General features: G+C 46.1%; 1 protein-coding gene across 3 annotated transcripts in view; it reads right to left on the minus strand.

Moving 5' to 3' along the window:
• elp2 (elongator acetyltransferase complex subunit 2) overlaps window positions 1-21,448 on the minus strand; it is a 241,733-nt gene that overhangs the window by 34,782 nt on the left and 185,503 nt on the right. For 2 of the 3 annotated variants that reach the window (XM_085988273.1, XM_085988272.1), the window contains exons 19-20: window positions 12,869-12,990; window positions 8,496-8,638 (exon numbers count right to left, since the gene is read on the minus strand). In XM_085988273.1, the coding sequence (XP_085844399.1) occupies window positions 8,496-8,638; window positions 12,869-12,990 (265 nt within the window). Of the gene's footprint in view, window positions 1-39; window positions 101-8,495; window positions 8,639-12,868; window positions 12,991-21,448 lie in introns of all 3 variants that reach the window. The other variant, XM_085988274.1, reaches the window with a different exon arrangement.

The following is a 21,448-nucleotide window of genomic DNA, read 5'->3' on the forward strand; positions in this document are numbered from 1 at the left end:
CCAAAACTTCAAAAGATCAAAATATTTAGACAGACATACAATGAAACAGTAATACTGCAGGCCCACCATCATCAATTATCTGCTTCAGCCATATATACAGCTTTAAAAAAAAAAAAATCAGAATGTTACTGGTGCATCATTTAAAATTAAACATACAGTAATACAGGAAACTCTCGATTTACTGGCACCCAAATAACTAGAAATCTCGGTTAACCGGCAAAATTCAGGAGTAAGTTCAGGTAAATTTTACTTCATATTAGTGACCGTTCCTCGATCTGTGGCTGTGCAATCGGGGTTCCTGCACATGTTGCTAAACAACAGGGAAGCCTGGATTTGTTGCTGTGTACGGAGCTCTCGTACCTTTTAACGATACCTCTCTGTAATCCGGACTTTTTGATAAACCGGCACCACGCCGGTCCCGGATAAAAAAGAGTTTCCTGTACAGTACTACCCACTGATTTAATTAAAAAAAGCTGAGGGGAGACCTAATTGAGGTGTATAAAATTATGAGAGGCCTAGATAGAGTGGCTAGGAAGGACCTATTTCCCTTAGCGGAGGGGGGTCGATAACCAGGGGGAATAGATTTAAAGTAATTGGTAGGAGGTTTAGAGGAGATTTGAGGAGACATTTTTTCACCCAGAGGGTGGTGGGGGGTCTGGAAGTCACTGCCTGAAAGGGTGGTAGAGGCAGAAACCCTCATCACATTTAAAAAGTACTTGGACATGCACTAAAAGTGCCTTAGCCTACAAGGATACGGACCAAGTGCTGGAAAGTGGGATTAGGCTGGATAGCTCTGTCGGCCAGCATGGACAAGATGGGCCGAATGGCCTGCTTCTGTGCTGTAAATTTCTATGATATTATTGATTGTAAGATATAACCACCACTCTTTGGGAAATCATTTACATTTACTTACCTGACCTGCTCGGATATCCAAGCACACCTTGGCCAGAGGGTTGGATATGCCAATGTACACACAGCTATAAAGGTATTTTCTGTCATGATATTTTGAGTAACCATTGATAAAAGCTAAATGTAATTCCAGGTGATGTGGAGGTGGGCGGGGGTGTGGCAGTAGAGAAAAGTGGAGAGATTTCTCTGTTGGGAAAATAACATGGGGGATGAATTTCCGCAGGAATTCTCCCACTCATCCACCGTAACTTTGTCAGAGAGCTGCAGAAACCAAGCAAAAAACAGTGCAAACTCGGTTTACATAATTTCTTCAGGACTTCTGTGGATCTTCCGCTGGTTACGGGGGGACAAGTGGGAGGACTCACACGAAAATTCACTCCACAAAATATTCTGCTTCCTAAATGTAGTGTAAAATATTCAATGTGGTATTTAAACCAGTGAAAAAAGGAAGTGAAGTAGTTACTAAGTCAGACCACCTCTATTCCCAGTAAGATACACATTGTATATAGAATTTTTGAAAATGCCATCACAAACCACAGAAGGGAAAAAGAATCTTCAAAGTACTTTCATCTGCAATTATACAAATATATAGCTCTTTTATATCATTTCTGGCATGCTTTTACAGGATATACAATGAACATGTAATGTATCCTGGGGTACACAGGCAAATGGAGAAGAATAAATTTTAAAGAGAGCAGAGTTTCAGAGAGTATTTAAACTCACTTTCGCGGGCTTTTTTTCACAGGCCAGTGTCGGGAGCGGTGAGAGCGGAGTTTCAGTGAGTATTTAAACTCACTTTCGCGGGCTTTTTTTTCCCACAGGCTAGTGTCGGGAGCGGTGAGAGCGGAATTTCAGTGAGTATTTAAACTCACTTTCGCGGGCTTTTTTTCACAGGCTTACCAATCTCACAGACCGGCGGCGGCGTTCCAGAGCCACGTCACGATTCAAAACGTGACGCGGGCAGGAGGAAGCAGCTGATTGGGTGAGTACGGCCAGGTGAGTATTTATGCTACTCTATAGTTTGACAGTTAAGGTTCATAGTTTATAAAGTTTAGAAGGTCTTAATTTTGTGGTTATAGTTTCTAAGGTCTCTGTTGTGTAGCGGGGAGTGCTAGGAAACAAGGGCCCTTGAGTATATCATTTAATTGTAGTGTAATTGGTGGTACTGATTTAATTTAAATTAATTAAAGGGTAAGTCATGGCAGCAAAGCTCGGCCTCGTGGCATGCTCCTCCTGCACTATGTGGGAAATCAGGGACACTTCCTATGTCCCTGACGACAATGTGTGCGAGAAGTGTATCCAGCTGCAGCTACTGGCAGACCGCATTGCGGCACTGGAGCTGGGAATGGATACATACTGGAGCATTCGCGATGCTGAGGACGTCGTGGATATCACATTTAATCAGTTGGTCACACTGTAGGTAAAGGCTGCACAGGCAGGAAGAGAATGGGTGACCGCCAGGCAGAGTAGTAGGCCCAGGCAGGTAGTGCAGGGGTCCCCTGTGGCCATCCCCCTCTCAAACAGATATACCGCTTTGGATATTGTTGGGGAGGATGGCTTATCAGGGGAAGGCAGCAGCAACCAACTTCCTGGCATCATGGGTGGTTCCACTGCACGGGACGGGAGGAAAAAGAGCGGGAGAGCTATAGTGATAGGGGATTCTATTGTAAGGGCAATAGATAGGCATTTCTCCGGCTGCAAACGAGACTCCAGGATGGTATGTTGCCTCCCTGGTGCAAGGGTCAAGGATGTCGCGGAGCGGCTGCAGAGTATTCTGGAGGGGGAGGGTAAACAGCCAGTTGTCCTGGTGCATATAGGTACCAATGATACAGGTAAAAAACGGGATGAGGTCCTAAAAGCTGAATATAGGGAGTTAGGAGGTAAATTAAAAAATAGGACCTTAAAGGTAGTAATCTCAGGATTGCTACCAGTGCCACGTGCTAGTCAGAGTAGAAGTAGAAGGATATTTCAGATGAATACGTGGCTAGAGGAATGGTGCAAGGGAGAGGGATTCAAATTCCTGGGACATTGGAACTGGTTCTGGGGGAGGTGGGACCAGTACAAACTGGACGGTTTGCACCTGGGCAGGACCAGGACCGATGTGGGGGAGTGTTTGCTAGTGCTGCTGGGGAGGGTTTAAACTAAAATGGCAGGGGGTTGGGAACCTGTGCAGGGAGACAAAGGGAAGCAAGGATAGAAGCAAAAGACAGGAAGGAGAAAAGCAAAAGTGGAAGTCAGAGAAATCAAGGGTGTAAATCAAACATGGCCGCAGTAAACAATGATTCTAAAAGGTCTAAGAGTGTTAAAAAAACAAGCCTGAAGGCTTAGGGGGAAAAATTCAGTTGTTTATGCCTCCCATTAGCGCCTTAAGAGGGCGCCAACTGGGGCGCAAAGCAACTAGAGGCTGGGCGCGACGATGTTTGTGTCGCTCGCGAAATTAACTAGACATTTTGCGGCGGTGCTAAACACTTCCGCCATGATCTCCTGCGCCGGCAGATTGTGACGTCATTCGAATGCGCAACGCCCCGGACCGGATATTGAGTGGCGCCCCCTGCCTTACCGTCTGCCGCTAGCAACGACAGGTTGAGGGGAGCGTTATGCTGTCAGAAAGGGACTAGGGGAGCGCTATTTAAAGGCGACCGCTTCCTAACTTTTTTTGTCGGTGACATTTTTGCACCACGCAGTCTGAGAGAGAGAGACTGACTTCTGGAGAGATTCAACGCTGTGTGAAGGAGTTTGAGTACTGAGCAGCACTTTGCAGGTTTATTTTGATTTGCCCTTCCTTGCTTCGTCAGAACTCTGAGGTAGCGCCTCACTCCTCGGCGTTTGCGCCTTAAGACAGGTGTGAAGCGCCTGATTTAGCGCTCCAATCACCTCCAGGGGCGATAAAAGCCAAGTTTGCTGTCAGAGGCGATAATTAGCACCAGGCGCTGAACTTTGCGCACGGCCGATAATGGCGCCCCAAACAGGGCGATACGGAATTTTTCCCCCTTTGTGTCTTAATGCGAGGAGCATTCGTAATAAGCTGGATGAATTAGCTGCGCAAATAGATGTAAACGGATATGATATAATTGGGATTACGGAGACATGGCTCCAGGGTGACCAAGGCTGGGAATTCAACATCCAGGAGTATTCAATATTCAGGAAGGACAGGCAAAAAGGAAAAGGCGGTGGGGTAACATTGCTGGTTAAAGAAGAGATTAACACAATAGTAAGGAAGGATATTAGCTCTGATGATGTGGAATCTGTATGGGTAGAGCTGAGAAATACCAAGGGGCAGAAAACATTAGTGGGAGTGCTTTACAGACCCCCAAACAGTAATGCTGAGGTTGGGGGATGGCATTAAACGGGAAATTAGAGATGCGTGCAATAAGGGCACAGCAGTTATCATGGGTGACTTTAATCTACATATAGATTGGTCTAACCAAATTAGTAACAATACTGTGGAAGAGGAATTCCTAGAGTGTATACGGGATGGTTTCCTGGACCAATATGTCAAGGAACCAACTAGAGATCAGGCCATCTTAGACTGGGTATTATGTAATGAGAAAGGATTAATTAGCAATCTTGTTGTGCGAGGCCCCTTGGGGAGGAGCGATCATAATATGATGGAATTCTTCATTAAGATGGAGAGTGAAGTAGTTGATTCAGAGACTTGGGTACTGAATTGAAATAAAGGAAACTACGATGGTATGAGGCGCGAGTTGGCTAGGATGGATTGGGGAATGTTACTTAAAAGGTTGATGGTGAATAGGCAACGGCAAACATATAAAGATCACATGGATGAACTACAGAATTTGTTCATCCCTGTTTGGCATAAAAATAGAACAAAAAAGCTGGACTCAACCGTGGCTAACAAGGGAAATTAGGGATAGCATAAGATCCAAGGAGAGGACATATAAATTGGCCAGAAAAAGCAGCAAACCTGAGGATTAGGAGCAGTTTAGGATTCAGCAAAGGAGGACAAAGGGATTAATTAAGAGGGAGAAAATAGAGTATGAGAGTAAGCTTTCAGGGAACATAAAAACTGACTGTAAAAGCTTCTATAGATATGTGAAGAGAAAAAGATTGGTAAACTGAAGCATAGGTCCCTTGCAGTCAGAATCAGGGGAATTTATAATGGGGAACAAAGACATGGCAGACCAATTAAATACATACTTTGGTTCTGTCTTCACAAAGGAGGACACAAATAAACTCCCAGAGATGTCGGGGAACATAGGGTCTAATGAGAGGGAGGAACTGAATGAAATCAGTATTTGTAGGGAAATGGTGTTAGGGAAATTGACAGGATTGATGGCCGATAAATCCCCAGGGCCTGATAATCTACATCCTAGGGTACTTAAGGAAGTGGCCCTAGAAATAGTAGATGCATGGCTGGTAATCTTCCAAAATTCCATAGACTCTGGAACAGTTCCCATGGATTGGAGGGTAGCTAATGTAACCCGACTATTTAAAAAAGGCGGTAGAGAAAAAACGGGGAATTATAGATCGGTAAGCCTGACATCGGTAGTGGGGAAAATGCTAGAGTCCATTATAAAAGATGTAATAGCAGAGCACTTGGAAAACAGCAACAGGATCGGACAAAGTCAACATGGATTTACAAAAGGTAAATCATGCTTAACTAATCTACTGGAATTTTTTGAGGATGTAACTGGTAGAATAGATAAGGGAGAACCAGTGATGTGGTGTATTTGGACTTTCAGAAGGCTTTCGATAAGGTCCCACATAAGAGACTAGCGTGCAAAGTTAAAGCACATGGGATTGGGGGTAAGGTACTGACTTGGATAGAAGACTGGTTGGCAGACAGGAAGCAATGAGTTGGAATAAACGGGTCTTTTTCCGAGTGGAAGGCAGTGACTAGTGGGGTACCGCAGGGATTGGTGCTAGGACCCCAGTTATTCACAATATATATATTAATTATCTAGACGAGGGAACTAGATGTAATATCTCCAAGTTTGCAGATGACACAAAGCTGGGTGAGCGTGTGTGCTGTGAGGAGGATGCAGAGAAACTCCAGCACGATTTGGAAAGGTTGGGTGATTGGGCAGATGCATAGCAGATGCAGTATAATGTGGATAAATGCGAGGTTATCCACTTTGGTGGCAAAAACAGGAGGGCAGATTATTACCTGAACGGCAATAGACTGGGAAAAGGGGAAGTGCAACGAGACCTGGGTGTCCTTGTGCACCAGTCGCTGAAGGTAAGCATGTAGGTGCAGCAGGCAGTTAAGAAGGCAAATGGTATGCTGGCCTTCATAGCGAGAGGATTCGAGTACAGGAGCAAGGATGTCTTGCTGCAGTTGTACAGGGCCTTGATGAGACCACACCTCGAGTGTTGTGTGCAGTTTTGGTTGCCTTATCTGAGGAAAGATGTTCTTGCCATGGAGGGAATGCAGCAAAGATTCACCAGGCTGATACCTGGGATGGCAGGAATGATGTATGAAGAGAGATTGGGTCGATTAGGCTTATATTCGCTAGAGTTTAGAAGAATGAGAGGGGATCTCATTGAAACTTATAAAATTCTAACAGGACCAAACAGACTAGATGCAGGAAGGCTGTTCCCGATGGCGGGGGAGTCCAGAACCAGGGGTCACAGTCTAAGGATAAGGGGTAAGCCATTTAGGACTGAGATGAGGAGGAATTTCTTCACCCAGAGAGTGGTGAACCTGTGGAATTCTCTACCACAGAAGACAGTTGAGGTAAATTCATTAAATATATTCAAGAAGGAGTTAGATATATTTCTTAAGGCTAAGGGGATCAAGGGATATGGGGAGAAAGCAGGAACAGGGGACTGAATTTGGATGATCAGTCATGATCGCATTGAATGGCAGAGCAGGTTCGAGGGGCCGAATGGCCTACTCCTGCTCCTATCTTCTATGTTTCTAAAGGAAAATTAATTACTATTTTAAGTCCTACATTCTTGCTAACAAAGATACAAATGTTGAATGAAAATACATAAATGAATGAAAGCATGGTACATCATAGCACCAATGTGCAGAGTTATTGAATGATAAGATATGGATCTATCTGAGTTACTATTCCCATCCATGCTATTGTGGGGAGAAAATACTCCAAATGGAGGAAGAACTGACAGACATTCATCCTGAGCCATATGTACACACTTCCTGATCACAGAAAGGCACTGGGCGCAGACTATCCCATTGCACTCTCAGCTGGGATTCCTGCAGGGAGACTGACAGAGAGAAAAAAAAATATGGACACATTTAGGTAAAGTCACACACAGACAAAAAATAACGAAAGAAATGCACAACGTTTGAAATATAGGTGTTTAGATTTTCGCATAGAATGGCTACTTGTCCGATAATTAGTTATGATGAAATGGTAACAAAGCAGGTTCTAAGAAGCAGCTGATGGACTAAAATAACAAGCTGAACCTGGAAATGTAGGTAGATTCACTTTGGGTGTGCTTCACCTGACTAATGCTGATGTTGTGTGGGGGAGGAGGGGGGGCGGTATCAACCCTATTGCTTCCTTTTTCATATGTTACTTTACATCCACCCAAAAAAAGACAGATGCTAAACTATTAATTCAAGTGTTCTTGCCTTAATGATGCAACCATTTGTGATATAACAACACCACCTATGGTGTTTGTTTTGGATATATACAAAGTAGCCTTGTATGATAAGAATTTTATTGTGAGCAGCAATCACTGCAAGGTTGGCTGCTGCTCACATTGGGAAGAATCTGTTATCTTCACTGCTAAGTGCTATTAATCTAATTGAGAGAACAAAAAGAACACTCGTTTTCCTTTGGCACACTGGTGCTGAGCTGCAAATTCCCACATCCTTTCACACAGATGTCACTGAACCAGAAGTTGTTCCTCGTTAAAACTTTGGCTGGATTGGAAAGTTGCAGTGCAGTCTTTCCAAGGTGGATCCACTCATTTGGAACAACTTTTCAGAATGATCATGCTGTGTAATTTGAACACAAAGTAGTTCTTGGAACACATCATGGCTTCTTGAAAAGAGGATAAGACCTCTATTACAGCCAGCATTCCAGCTATCTCCTTATGCTGCTTTCCTTGGGTTTTCTCGAGATGGGCGAGATTGTTCTAAGCACTGACTGCAGAATGAACACTTGTAACATTCATTTTCTAATACATGCAACAGTAAGAATGCATTTAATATACTTTAGAGCTCTTTGTGAACTTGTGCGTACAAATAACTTCAAAAGTTGCAATCGACTTGGTTTATATATACTGATAGACCTACATGAGGTGCAGTGTGGAAGTAAGGGGAGAAATGTACATTACGTGAGCGGGATTTGAGATGTACTCTGATACAAAACGCACAAGACAAAACAAGCATATATTCCAACAAGATCTTGTGGAGTAGGATTTGTGGTAAATAGAAAAGACCCAGAGTAAAGAAATGAAAATAATCTTAGTTCCTTAGTGCCTAAAAAGAAAATGACCATACAATATTTTACATTTAAATATGTAGACAGGCAGACCAGGGAGTATTTATATACTCCAAATACATTTTCTGTATGACACATGCTCTCTATAATTGCAGTTTTTATCTTCACAATTATGCAGAAGTGAACCACATCAACTTATTAACCTACCTCCCATCTAGACTTGTAACAGGGCTGAAGCTGACAGCTGTGGCTGCATCCCCTACGTCCAGCACTGATGAACATGGCCGGACAATGCCTAGGCTGCTTCCTTCAGTTCTTCCAGCTGAAGCCACATCACCCCACACAACCAGCTACCAGACAAAAAGGAAACAACAAACTATTTACTGCAAAGATCATGAGACAACATTTAGATCAAAAGTACCAATTTGAAAGAGTAGAAATTAGACTTTGGAATTCAAATATTTGGAAAAAGGAACTATAAGACAAAGGCTGTGAAAGCAGGTTACACATGTAAAAAGTGCAAAGTTTATCTAATACTAATAATTTATCTAATATGCTTATTGGAACTTTGCCTTCAGTAACATTTCACTGTATGCAGTTCCATTTCTGCTACAGTATTTAGTGCTGCTATATGTTACAAATAATTACATATGTCTCTTGCCTTCTTCAAGACATAGAAACACAGGAATGCACAGGACCATTTTGGTCAAATTGGTTGGTTCAAAAACAGGGTTCACTACCTATAGTCCCTCAATTGTCAATAATCAATATTTGTACTCAATGTTAACATTCCATTTCCTTCAAGTGAAGGGAAAAGATGGTTTAACTTGTGGGCAGGATTGGCAGTGCAACTAAAAGATGAGCTTTTCCTGATGTGCTATATAACAGAATTGCTGATGTGCAAAGAAATAACTGAATACACTTTCAGTATGAAACCTATATTTACAGCAAAGGTGGGGCATACCACATGACCAAGCTCCTGTATGGTGCCAAATTCTTAAAAGAAACAATGCACTACCAGTCTGTCTCCTAGCAGGGGTGCCGATCAAGCAAACTGCTTCTTCCTGGATGGTGTTGAGCTTCTTGAGTAATGCTGCAGCTGCACCCATCCAGGTGAGTGGGGAGTATTCAATCACACTCCTGACCTGAAGCTCGTAGATAGCAGAGAGCCTTGGACAGCTCATGAGGTGAACCATTCGTCATAGTCTCCTGCCTCTACCCTGCTCTTGTAGCACGTTGTTAATATAGCTGATCCTATAAAACCTTCTAGTCAATGGTGAACCCCATGATGTTGATGATGGTGTTGTTGGAAGGTTGGGGCGGGGGGAGGGGGGGAGGGTGGAGAAAGGGGTTATGGTTTATCTTTTTCCTTATTTAAGATGATCATTGCCTGGCACATGCGTAATGTGAATGTTATCTGCCACTTGTCAATTCAAGCCTGGATGCTGTACAAATCCTGTTGTAAGCTGGTATGACTCAATTCATTATTGAGGGAATACAAAATGCAAAATAGTGCAGATGCTGGAAATCTGAAACAAAAACAGAAAATGCTGGAAATACTCAGCAGGTCAGGCAGCATCTGTGGAGAGAGAAACAGAGTTAACGTTTCAGGTCGATGACCCTTTGTCAGAACTGGAAAAAGTTAGAGATGTAACAGATTTTTAAGCAAGTGCAGGGGCAGAGAAAGGGGGGACGGGAGGAGAGAACAAAAGGGAAGGTCTGTGATACGATGGAAGGCAGGAGAGATTAAAAGGAGATGGTAATGGGACATGTTAAGAAACAAAAGATGGGTCTAGATGAGGTGTAAATGGGAATGGCAGAATCATCAACAGCTGCCATGTGAAAAAAAAAAATAGGGGCAGAGATTATGGTCTAAAATTGTTGAACTTGAAGTTGAGTCCAGAAGGCTGTAAAGTGCCTAATCGAAAGATGAGATGCTGTTCCTCGAGCTTACGTTGAGCTTCGTTGGAACAGTGTAAGAGGCCGAGGATGGAGAGGTCAGAGTGGGAGTGGAGCGGAGAATTAAAGTGACAGGTGACCGGAAGCTCGGGGTCACGCTTACGGGCTGAATGGAGGTGTTCTGCAGAGCGGTCACCCAATCTGCATTTGGTCTCCCCAATGTAGAGGAGACCGCATTGTGAGCAGTGAATACAGTATACTAGATTGCAAGAAGTACAAGTAAATCACTTTTTCACCTGGAAGGAGTATTTGGGGCCCTGGACAGTGGCCCCAAACAAGGGAGGAGGTAAAAGGGCAGGTGTTGCATCTCCTGCACTAGCAGGGGTAGGTGTCGTGGGGAGGGGAAGGGAAAGGGGTGATTGAGGAGTGGACCAGGGTGTCGCAGAGGGAGCGGTCCCTTCGGAATGCTGAAAGGGGAGGGGAGGGGAAGATGTGTTTGGTGGTGGGATCATGCTGGAGGTGGTGGAAGATGATATGTTGAATGTGGAGGCTGGTGGGATGAAAGGTGAGGACAAGGGGAATCCTATCGTGGTTCTGGGAGGGAGGGGAAGGAGTGAGAGCAGAAGTGTGGGAAATAGAACGGATACGGTCGGGGTCCATGCCAACCACGGTAGAGGGGAATCCTCAGTTGAGGATTAAGGAAGACATATCGGAAGCACTAGTATGGAAGGTGGCATTGTCAGAGCAGATGCGACGGAGACAGATAAACTGGGAGAATGGAATAGAGTCCTTACAGGAAGTGGGGTGGGAGGAAGTGTAGTCCAGGTAGCTGTGGGAGTCAGTGGGGTTAAAGTGAATGTTTGTCAATAGGCTATCCCCAGAAATGGAGCCAGAGAAGTCGAGGAAGGGAAGAGTCGAAGATGGGCCATATGAAGGTGAGGGAAGGGGGGAAATTGGAAGCAAAGTGAATGAAATTTTCTAGTTCAGGGTGTGAGCAGGAAACGGCACCGATGCAGTCATCAACGTACTGGAAAAAGAGTTGAGGGATTGTTTCGCTGCTCACGATGCGATCTCCTCTACATTGGGGAGACCAACTGTAGATTGGGTGACCGCTGTGCAGAACCACCTCCGTTCAGTCCATAAGCGTGACGCTGCGCTTCCGGTCGCCTGTCACTTTAATTCTCCGCTCCACTCCCACTCTGACCTCTCCGTCCTCGGCCTCTTAGGCTGTTCCAACGATTAGACACTTTACAGCCTTCTGGACTCAACATCGAGTTCAACAATTTCAGAACATAACCTCTGCCCCTATTTTTTTTCCACATGGCAGCTGTTGATGATTCTGCCATTCCCATTTGCACCTCATCTAGACCCATCTTTTGTTTCTTAACATGTCCCATTACCGTCTCCTTTTGCCATGCACCATCATCCCTTTTGTCACCTGCCTTCCATCCTATCACAGACCTTCCCTTTTGTTCTTTCCTCCCCTCCCCCCTTTCCCTGCCCTTGCTTAAAAATCTGTTACATCCTTAACTTTTTCCAGTTCTGACGAAGGGTCATTGACCTGAAACGTTAACTCTATTTCTCGCTCCACAGATGCTGCCTGACCTGTTGAGTATTTCCAGCATTTTCTGATTTTGTTTCATTATTGAGGGAGTTGCGAACAGAGCTGAACAGTGGAATCATCAGTGAACAGCCCCACTCCTGACCTCTTACACTGTTCCAACAAAGCTCAACGTAAGCTCGAGGAACAGCATGGATGAAGCATCTGAAGATGGTTGCGCTAAGGACACCACCCTGAGGAACTCTCTCAGCAATTTCCTGGGGCTGCAATGATTAGCTTCTGACAACCACAACTATCTTCCTTTGCGCCAGGAATGACTCTAGCCACTGGAGAGTTTTACAATGACCCTCATTGACCTGAGATTTACTAAGGCTCCCTGGTGCCATAGTTAGTCAAATGCTGCTTTGATGTCAGGGGCAGCTGCTCTCAGCTCTCCTCTGACATTAGCTGTAGTGTTGATATCTGCATCAAGGGTGTGATGAGTTCTGTAGTCGAGTGGTTCTTGAAACCCCAGCTGCAAGCTGACAAACAGGTTATTGGTGAGTGAGTGAGTGTTGCTTGTTGGCATTATTGGTAACTCCTTCCATCGTTTCACTGATAATTGCGAGGAGACGGGTTAGGGCAATAATTGGCCAGGTTAGATTTATCCTGGTTTTTGTGTATAGAACATACCTGGGCAAGCTTTCACGTCGTCAGGTAACTTTCATCTAATAAAACTGTTGCTTCTACTCTTATGATTTTCAAAGTTAGCAAAATTCAATTTAAAAATGTGCATTTTACAGAAATCCCAATTATTTTTTTATAAAGCAGTTCCATTCTTTGGTTTCAAAGTCTCAAGTCGCAGCATACAAAGGTGTTCCAGAACTGTGCCAATGATATGCTATAGGTAGCTAGTTTTCATACTATCACAGAAACTGCAATGACAGAACATTAAGGTATCGCAACCAGGAGAAAACACTTAAAAAAACAAAAAACAAATGCATTCTCAAGCACATTGCAGTAGTTCAAAAACCGTTGGTCTTCTGAGAGTACTTCAGCGGTTATTCCCAATAATATTTTTTTTAAAGAGCATGTAAATTTCTCATCACATCCCCACTCCTGACCTGCTCTAATTACTCACCTTCTTGTCACGGCTACCAGTGACAAAGTATTTACTATTGAAAGTCCAGTCACAGGACCAAATAATTCGGCTGTGTACAGATGTATTTTTATCAGTGTGCGCAAACAGGGAAAAAAAGGGATCTGAAACCAAAACACAAAAATAGATTACATACAAGCAAAATAATTTCAAAGTAATTAAGTTCATCCAGATAAAGCCTATTATTTATTTAATAAAAATTCATCATAGATATGCAAGCTAGATTACTCCCCCAACCATTTTTCTGCCCTACACTGCTGAAGGTAGCAATTCCTTCCAGACATACAATTCCATGGGCTCCAGTCACCTCTCCCCAAGTAGCCATTATTCATCTCTGGGTCTGGACTTGGAATTTTAGCAAGTTATTCAACCACGAAAGGCAACAAAAACAACTTATATTTATATAGCGCCTTTAACATAGTAAAACATTCCAAGGCGCTTCGCAGGAGCGTTATCAAAACAAAATTTGGCACCGAGCCATTTAAGGAGATGTCAGGGCAGATGGCCAAAAGCTTGGTCAAAGAGGTAGGTTTTAAGGAGTGTCTTAAAGGAGGGAAGAAAGGTAGAGAGGCAGAGGGAATTCCAGAGCTTAGGACCAAGGCAGCTGAAGGCAATGGTGGAGTGATTAAAATCTGGGATGTCCAAGAGGCCAGAATTGGCAGAGCGTCGAGATCTCGGGGGATTCCAGCACTGGAGCAGATTACAGAGATAGTGAGGGGCGAGGCCACGGAGGGATTTGAAAACAAGGGTGAGAATTTTTAAATCGAGGCGTTGCTTAACTGGGGGTCGGCCAATTTAGGTCAGCAAGCATAGGGGAGCTGGGTGAGCGGGACTTGGTGTGAGTTAGGACACAGACAGCAGAGTTTTGTTGACCTCAAGATAATGGAGAGTAGAACGTGGGAGGCCGGCCAGGACTGTGTTGGAATAGTCAAGCTTAGAGGTAACCAAGGCATAGATGAGGGTTTCAGCAGCAGATAAGCTGAGGCAAGGGCAGAGGCGGGCGAAGTTACGGAGGTGGAAATGGGCAATCTTAGCGATGGCGCGGATATGAGGTAGGAAGCTCATCACATGATCAAATATAACAGCAAGGTTGCGAACAGACTGGGTCAGCCTCAGACAGCTGCCAGGAAGAAGGATGGAATCGTTAGCAAGCGAACGGAATTTGTGCGTGGACCGAAGACAATGACTTCGGTCTTCCCAATATTTAATTGGAGGAAATTTTTACTCATCCAGTACTAGATGTCGGACAAGCAGTCTGACAGTATAGAGACAGTGGAGAGGTCGAGAGAGGTGGAGGAGAGGTAGTGCTGGGTATCGCAGCGTACATGTGAAAATTCACACTGTGTCGTTGGATGATTTCAATGAGCAGCATGTAGATGAGAAATAGGACGGGGTCAAGGATAGATCCTTGGGAGACACCAGAGATAACGGTGCGAGAGCGGGAAGAGAAGCCACTACAGGTGATTCTATGGCTACGGCTGGTTAAGATAGAAATGGAACCAGGCAAGTGCAGTCCCATCCAGCTCGACAACGGTGGAGAGGCATTGGATCAGAATTGGGTGGTCAACCATGTCAAAGGCTGCAAACAGGTCGAGAAGGACGAAGAGGGATAAGTTTACCTTTGTTACAGTCAATTAGGATGTCATTTGTGACCTTGGTAAAAGCCATTTCAGTTCTGTGATGGGGGGCGGAAACCTGATTGGAGGGATTCAAACAAGGAGATCGGAGAGGAAAGGGAGGTTGGAGATGGGGCGATAGCTTGCAAGGACGGAGGGGTCAAAGGTTGTTTTTTTTTGAAGAGGGGGCGATGACGGCAGATTTGAAGGCGAGGCGGACAGTACCCAAGGAGAGTGAACCGTTAACAATATCAGCTAACATGAGAGCCAGGAAGGAAAGTTGGGTGGTCAGCAGTTGAGTAGGAATAGGGTCAAGGGAGCATGAGGTTGGTCTCATCGACAAGATGAGCTTTGAGAGGGTACGAGGGGAGATAGGAGAAAAACTAGAGAAGTATGCAATTGCAGCCCTGATCCTGTCCTCATCCAACGCTCACGCACATGCACTTCCAACAAGTGTCACTCGATAATCAGCAGGTGTGGGAATCCTGTCCAGTTTTCCCTTCCCCTTAGCCCAGGAATAGTGAGGCCTATTGCCGTGCTATTACTGTTGTCCCTGAGATTAGCTAACCCAGCACAGGCCTGAGGTCAAACCCAAGACCTCCCTGGTTTGCATGGCTCGGGTATTCACTAGATAAACTCCATGAGCTAGTGGGGGGAGCTCACAAGCCAACCCTAATTTCAATTTCCCTAAGTAGTAATAAAGAAACATGGGCCCGGATTTTGCGGTAAAAAGTAACTGAGGTTAACAGCGCACACCGTTATTAAAGAGCAAATCGGACAGCATCTTCCGGCGACCACGTATGCGCAGTTAATCACGGAAATCAGGAAGTTGCTGTCCAAGTTGCCCTGCTCCTCTAGAAGCTGCACTATTTACCTCGCCAAGAGACTTGGCATTGAAACAATGGAATTTAGGGTACTTACGTGATAGATACCAACTAAACTTGCCAGAAAAGTTTAGGGCTTGTCCATTCCAGTAAATTTTTAATGCCATGATAAGTCTTAATTATTGCCAAACAACCTCTCTGGCACTGAAAATTAACTTTTACAAGTGTGGAGTTGCATTCCTTTAGATTTTAATTATTGTTGGAGATCTAAAAAAAAAGATTTTTTTTTTACTTTTCCTTTGTCTCTTTTATTTCGCTCTTTTAATCCCATCTTTATTTCCCTCTCTTTTATTTCGCTCTTTTAATCCCATCTTTATTTCCCTCTCTTTATTTCGCTTTCTGTATATGATTTGGCATTAACTATTCTAACAAACACATCCTGGCTCAGCCTCTGTGCGCCTTATTAAGAATTCTTCAATCTGATTGGTTAAGGAGACAAACAGTTGCTTGCCCTGTTAACTCATGTCCCAGATCCCCTCTAGAGGGTGCTGCGTCAAAATAGCTTTCTAATCACAGCAAGTTCCAGTGCATAACCCGATAGAAAGTCTGTGGGATAGTGTAATGAATGGCTGGCACCGTTCGTCCGCCTCTGACCGCAAAATCCGTGCCATTATTTGGTCAATCTGCAGTAAAGCAATCATAGTACGGTTATAAAAATAGAATTGTAAATTATTTCTTGAGAATTTCTCTGTAACTTATTAAATGCAATGAGTAGTAAAATACCATAATACAGTTACAGAGAATAAATGTTCTGATATTTCTGAGTGACAGTGACACTCATCAAATAGGCTGCAGTGTTCTTGTGATACTCGGGTACTACTTTTCAATTTACACAGAATTTCCCACATTATTTTCATGCTGACTTTTTTTCATACAGGCTCTTGTTCAGATTAGATTCCAGCAGATTAGAATTTGTACCTTTAAATCTAGTTTCCAATTCATTGATACCAGTCTCCTGTAATCTGACAAAGAAAACACAAGTATGAAAGCATCTTGAAAGTTTTAAAAAGTTGGTGGATTTCTTCAAGTGGCTAAACTTGAGATGATGGCCATAATTTTCTAAATGTTGATTGTCCAATCCCACAAAGGGCATTGGAGGAGAGAAGGAAGACTCAAAGGGCAAATCAGTCTCATGCTCCTCTCATGCTTTGTAGATTACAGGTCAATACTGGCAGATGAATGGGTGCAGGTCTATGCTGAGATTGGTGTATGCTGAGTGATACTGTAAAGGTGAAAAAGAGAAAAAAAACTGAAAGGAATTTTTTAAAAATCTAAAATATTCCTCCAAATTCCTTGGTGGTAGTTTTTTTTGTGATGCCTATAAACTGAATAGCTTGAGTGAATTTTTCAAGTTTTAAATACTTCAGGGATGATTTTCCTGGAGCTCACAGAAAGCAGCAGTACACATGGGGCAATGCACTGGAACAATACTGCACCTGACATCACTTCTCTGCACCCCAATTCGCTCTCGGGGCTAATTAGCATGTGTTGGGTAATACGTGGGCAGGCGATGAGGCCATAGTTGTGAAGGCACAAGAAATTGAAGCACTGCTACAGGCCTTTGGCTGCTTAAAGGGGCTGGAGCTTGGGGTCTTGGGAGAGCCTGTGAAGGATACTGAGAAACCTGAGCATGGGTGAGCAGTGTGGAAGCCTACAACCTGCAGACAAATATCTGGAATGCGTCAGAGAAGTGATTTTTGCTTGAACATAATTTATAAAGTGGAAGTACAAAGTAGCAAGATTTCATAACAGCAGTAAAAAAAAAGTTAACAATCCATCAGCATGTCAGTACTAAGAGGGCTAGTTGTAGAAACACAGAAAATAGGAGCAGGAGTAGGCCACTCGGCCCCTCGAGCCTGCTCCGCCATTCAATGAGATCATGGCTGATCATCCAAATTCAGTACCCGGTCCCTGCTTTCTCCCCATACCCCTTGATCCCTTTAGCCTTAAGAAATATATCCAACTCCTTCTTGAATATATTTAATGAATTGGCCTCTATTGCCTTCTGTGGTAGAAAATTCCACAGGTTCACCACTCTCTGGGTGAAGAAATTCCTCCTCATTTCTGTCCTAAATGGCCTACCCCTTATCCTTAGACTGTGACCCCTGGTTCTGGACTCCCCGACCATCGGGAACATTCTTCCTGCATCTAGTCTGTCCAGTCCTGTCAGAATTTTATATGTTTCAATGAGATCCCCTCTCATTCTTCTAAACTCCAGCGAGTACAAGCCCAATCGATCCAATCTCTCCTCATACGTCATTCCTGCCATCCCAGGTATCAGCCTGGTGAATCTTCGCTGAACTCCTTCCATGGCAAGAACATCCTTCCTCAGACAAGGCGACCAAAACTGCACACAATACTCAAGATGTGGTCGCACCAAGGCCCTGTACAACTGCAGCAAGACATCCTCGTTCCTGTACTCAAACCCTCTCGCTACGAAGGCCAACATACCATTTGCCTTCTTAACCGCCTGCTGCACCTGCATGCTTACCTTCAGCGACTGGTGCACAAGGACACCCAGGTCTCGTTGCACTTCCCCTTCTCCCAATCTATTGCCATTCAGATAATAATCTGCCTTTCTGTTTTTGCTACCAAAGTGGATAACCTCACATTTATCCACGTTATATTGCATCTGCCATGCTTCTGCCCAATCACCCAACCTGTCCAAATCATACTGGAGTTTCTCGGCATCCTCCTCACAGCACACACACCCACCCAGCTTTGTGTCGTCTGCAAATTTGGAGATATTGGCCTAGAAATTGGGTATAGCCCCGCTTGAGGCATTAGAACTGGCGCTGCGCAAAGTATATAGCCAGACGAAAGTTATCGCTGCCTGGCGAGATATTGGGTTGCATCGCCCCCAAAGGGGATTGAGGCGCGAAATCAGACGTTGCACAGGGCTCCTGAGGCGCAAAAGTTCAGGCGCTACCCAATATCGGCGCGGATGGGCGCAGCGCAGGTGATCTCAATTACCGGAAACCACGAGACTTCCAGGCGCCGGCCGGCTCTTAAAGGGGTGGGTCAGTCAGCCTGAGCTGCCACACTCAACGCCCTGTAGGCCTCAGAATCGGCACTCACCCTTCTCTGGCGCAAGAAACTTGGTCAGGATGGAGACGGTGAGAGAGAGAGCAGAGCGCTTCAGCACTGAGGCTCTGGACCAGTTGGTGTCTGCAGTTGAGCGCCGTCGAGATGTTCTGTATCCTGACAATGGCAAGAGGCCAAATCAAAAGGCTTACCGGTGATCTTAGAGGGAGGTTTCTCTGAGGGTCAACTCCAGCAGCATGGCGACCAGGACCCCTGTTCAGTGCAGGAAGAAATTCAACGACCTCACTCGGGTCGTTAGGGTGAGTGTTGGTTATGCAAACTTCTGATTCCCTCCATCTGCACCTGACTTCGAGCACCCGGTTGCCATGATGCCCCAATGGCCATCTGTCAGCAAGCACCCATGGCCCTTTCTGGGCACACACATGGACATTTCACTCAAGGCCACATGTAAGGGGTCTTGCACCATGGGGGGCATGAGATGATGTCTCAAGGCCTCATGTAAGGGCTCTTGCACCATGGGGGGCATGAGATGATCTCTCAAGGCATCATGTTACAGAACTTCCCCTTCTTTCCCCTGCAGTCCGAGCTGGCGGCGAGGTGAAAGGACCAGAGTCGAACCGGTGGCGGGCCTCCACAAGTCGTCACTCTGACGGATCTCGAGGAGAGAGTGCACCAGATACTTGGAGGACGTCTGTCTGGTCCTGTGACCACTGCAGCTGCCGACCCCATTTCCGACAGCGAGGGTAAGGCTCTCTCCTTTTTCAGCTGTTTCCTTCCACTTGGTCCCCCCGCCAGCATGCTTCCTCAGTGTGCAGCCATGTCAGAGCCTTGCCGCAATCTGGCATGCCTTTCCGCCAACCTGTCCTTTTGCTAAAGCCACTCTTCCACCTCCCTGCTTTCAGATGATGCATCACCAACTCGGGCTCAACGCCCTGAAGCTGCCAGTGCCAGTGCCTCCGGAGGCGAGGATCAGGAGGAAGCCGGACCATCCGTTCCAATCTCAGGGGAGCATACACATCTACAGACTGGGGATAGTAGTTCCCTGGAGGGGAGTGGGGGGGGGGGCTCTGAGGATCAGCCAGTTGCCGGAACAAGCGACATGCAGCAACGCAAGGGGGGTAGGCAAGTTCGGCCACCGTCTCCCCGGAGGGCAAGGCAGGTAGTGATGACTGCTGCACAGAGTGCAGAGGATGTGCGTCGCCTGGCTGAAATGAGCACCCAGGCCCGGCTCAGGCACACTAAGCTGATGGCTGCAGTGGGGAGGATGCCTCAGTCAATAGATACACTGGCAAAGAGTGTGTTGGACTTCGGGGCAACAATGGACAGGACTCTCCTGGGCTTCGGGGAAACAATGGACAGGACTCTCCAGGGCTTCGGGGCTACAATGGAGAGGACTGTCCAGGGCTTCGGGCCAACAATGGAGAGGACTGTCCAGGGCTTCGAGGCCGCTATGGAAAGGACTGTTCAGGGCTTCGGACAATCCCTGGAAAGGTCTGTCCAGGGCTTGTCCGAGGCAGTGGAGCGGTCGGCACCGGCCTTGTCCGAAGCAATGGAAAGAACTGTCCAGGGCTTCTCCGAAGCACTGGCACCTGGCTCACAGGTCCTCACTGCTGCCACGCAGTCACTTGCCGGCCTCGTCCACACCCAGATTGAGGCAACGCGAACTCTCACTGCAGTCACCCTATCTGCATCAGCTAGGATCACCCCGGGCCCTTCCAGTCCCATACAAGGCCAGGAATCAGTGGAGCATGCGATTGTGGCGGATGAGCCGAGCCGGTCCCCTCAGAGAGCCAGTGTGTCGTCCGACCATGGTGCAGGTGTCCTCTCTCGGCAGGTGACCATTCCACATGCCAGCGCTGGTACGTCTGCAGTGCAGCTGCCACCACCTGCAGGGCACACTGCTTCCAGCCATGCTCAGATCAAGCATCCTGCGTCCGCATCCTCCAAGCCCAGAGGTCGGCCAGGCCGTCCCTCAGGGGCTTCTGCGCTTCCACACAGTCAGCAGGCGTCCCCCAGCCTTCACCCCGCCACTGGGGTTCAATTACGTAGGAGTAGCAGGGAGGGAAGGGGCCGACCGCGAAAGAGAAGTCGTTCTCCATCAAGGGGCCAGCAGTAGAGGGAGTTGCTGAGACGTTTCTTTGGCCAAATTCAAGGACACCCTCACCTGTTGTAATTGTTGGAAATGGTTTGTTTAGTTTTGCGGCTTTGCCGAAGAGTTAACTGTTATTTTGTTAGTTATGGTTTCTGTTGACATGACGTTGGTTTGCTGTAATGAAAGACTTTTGTGACAATAAAGAGAAGTTTTAATGTGCTATGGTGCACGTGACTAATTACAGTGATGCTGGCCTTCAGAGGCTTTCAAACATCCAAAGTGCGCAGGAGTAAAGACACTCATCATTCCACCAGAGGGGCCTCGAAACGAGTCCTCATGAGCCTCTGACGGATGGCCCTTCCACTTTCAGGAGCCCTTCCATCTTCCTCCTCCTCCTCCTCCTGCTCCTCCTCCTCCTCCTCCTCCTCCGCCTGCTCTTCCTCCTCCTCGACCGCCTGCTCTGCTGGTCGTTGAGGGACAGCTGGAATTGGCTGGGTGTGTCAAATCGCCAAGTTGTGGAGCATGCAGCAGACGACGATGATGTGACCCACTTGCTCCGGCGAGTACTGCAGGGCTCCCCCCGAATGGTCCAGACATCGGAAACGCTTTTTGAGCACACCAATAGTGTGCTCTACAATGTTCCTGGTCGCCTGATGGCTGCTGTTGAACAGCTCTTCTGCTGGGGTGGCAGCTACACGGAGTGGTGTCATCAGCCATGGGCAGAGAGGATAGCCCTTGTCCCCAATAAGCCAGCCGCGTGGTCGAGCCGGCCCCTCAAAAAGGTCACAAACTGAGGTCTACCGCAGGATAAAGGCATCGTGGCTGCTCCCTGGGAATTGGGCGTTGACTGCCATGATGATTTGGCGGTGGTCACAGACCAGCTGCACGTTAAGGGAGTGGAACCCCTTGCGGCTGCAGAAGTCCT

This window comes from Somniosus microcephalus, chromosome 5 (genome assembly GCF_052327205.1).
Source record: "Somniosus microcephalus isolate GS21.2 chromosome 5, FLI_Smic_1.0, whole genome shotgun sequence".
Lineage (NCBI taxonomy): Eukaryota > Metazoa > Chordata > Chondrichthyes > Squaliformes > Somniosidae > Somniosus > Somniosus microcephalus.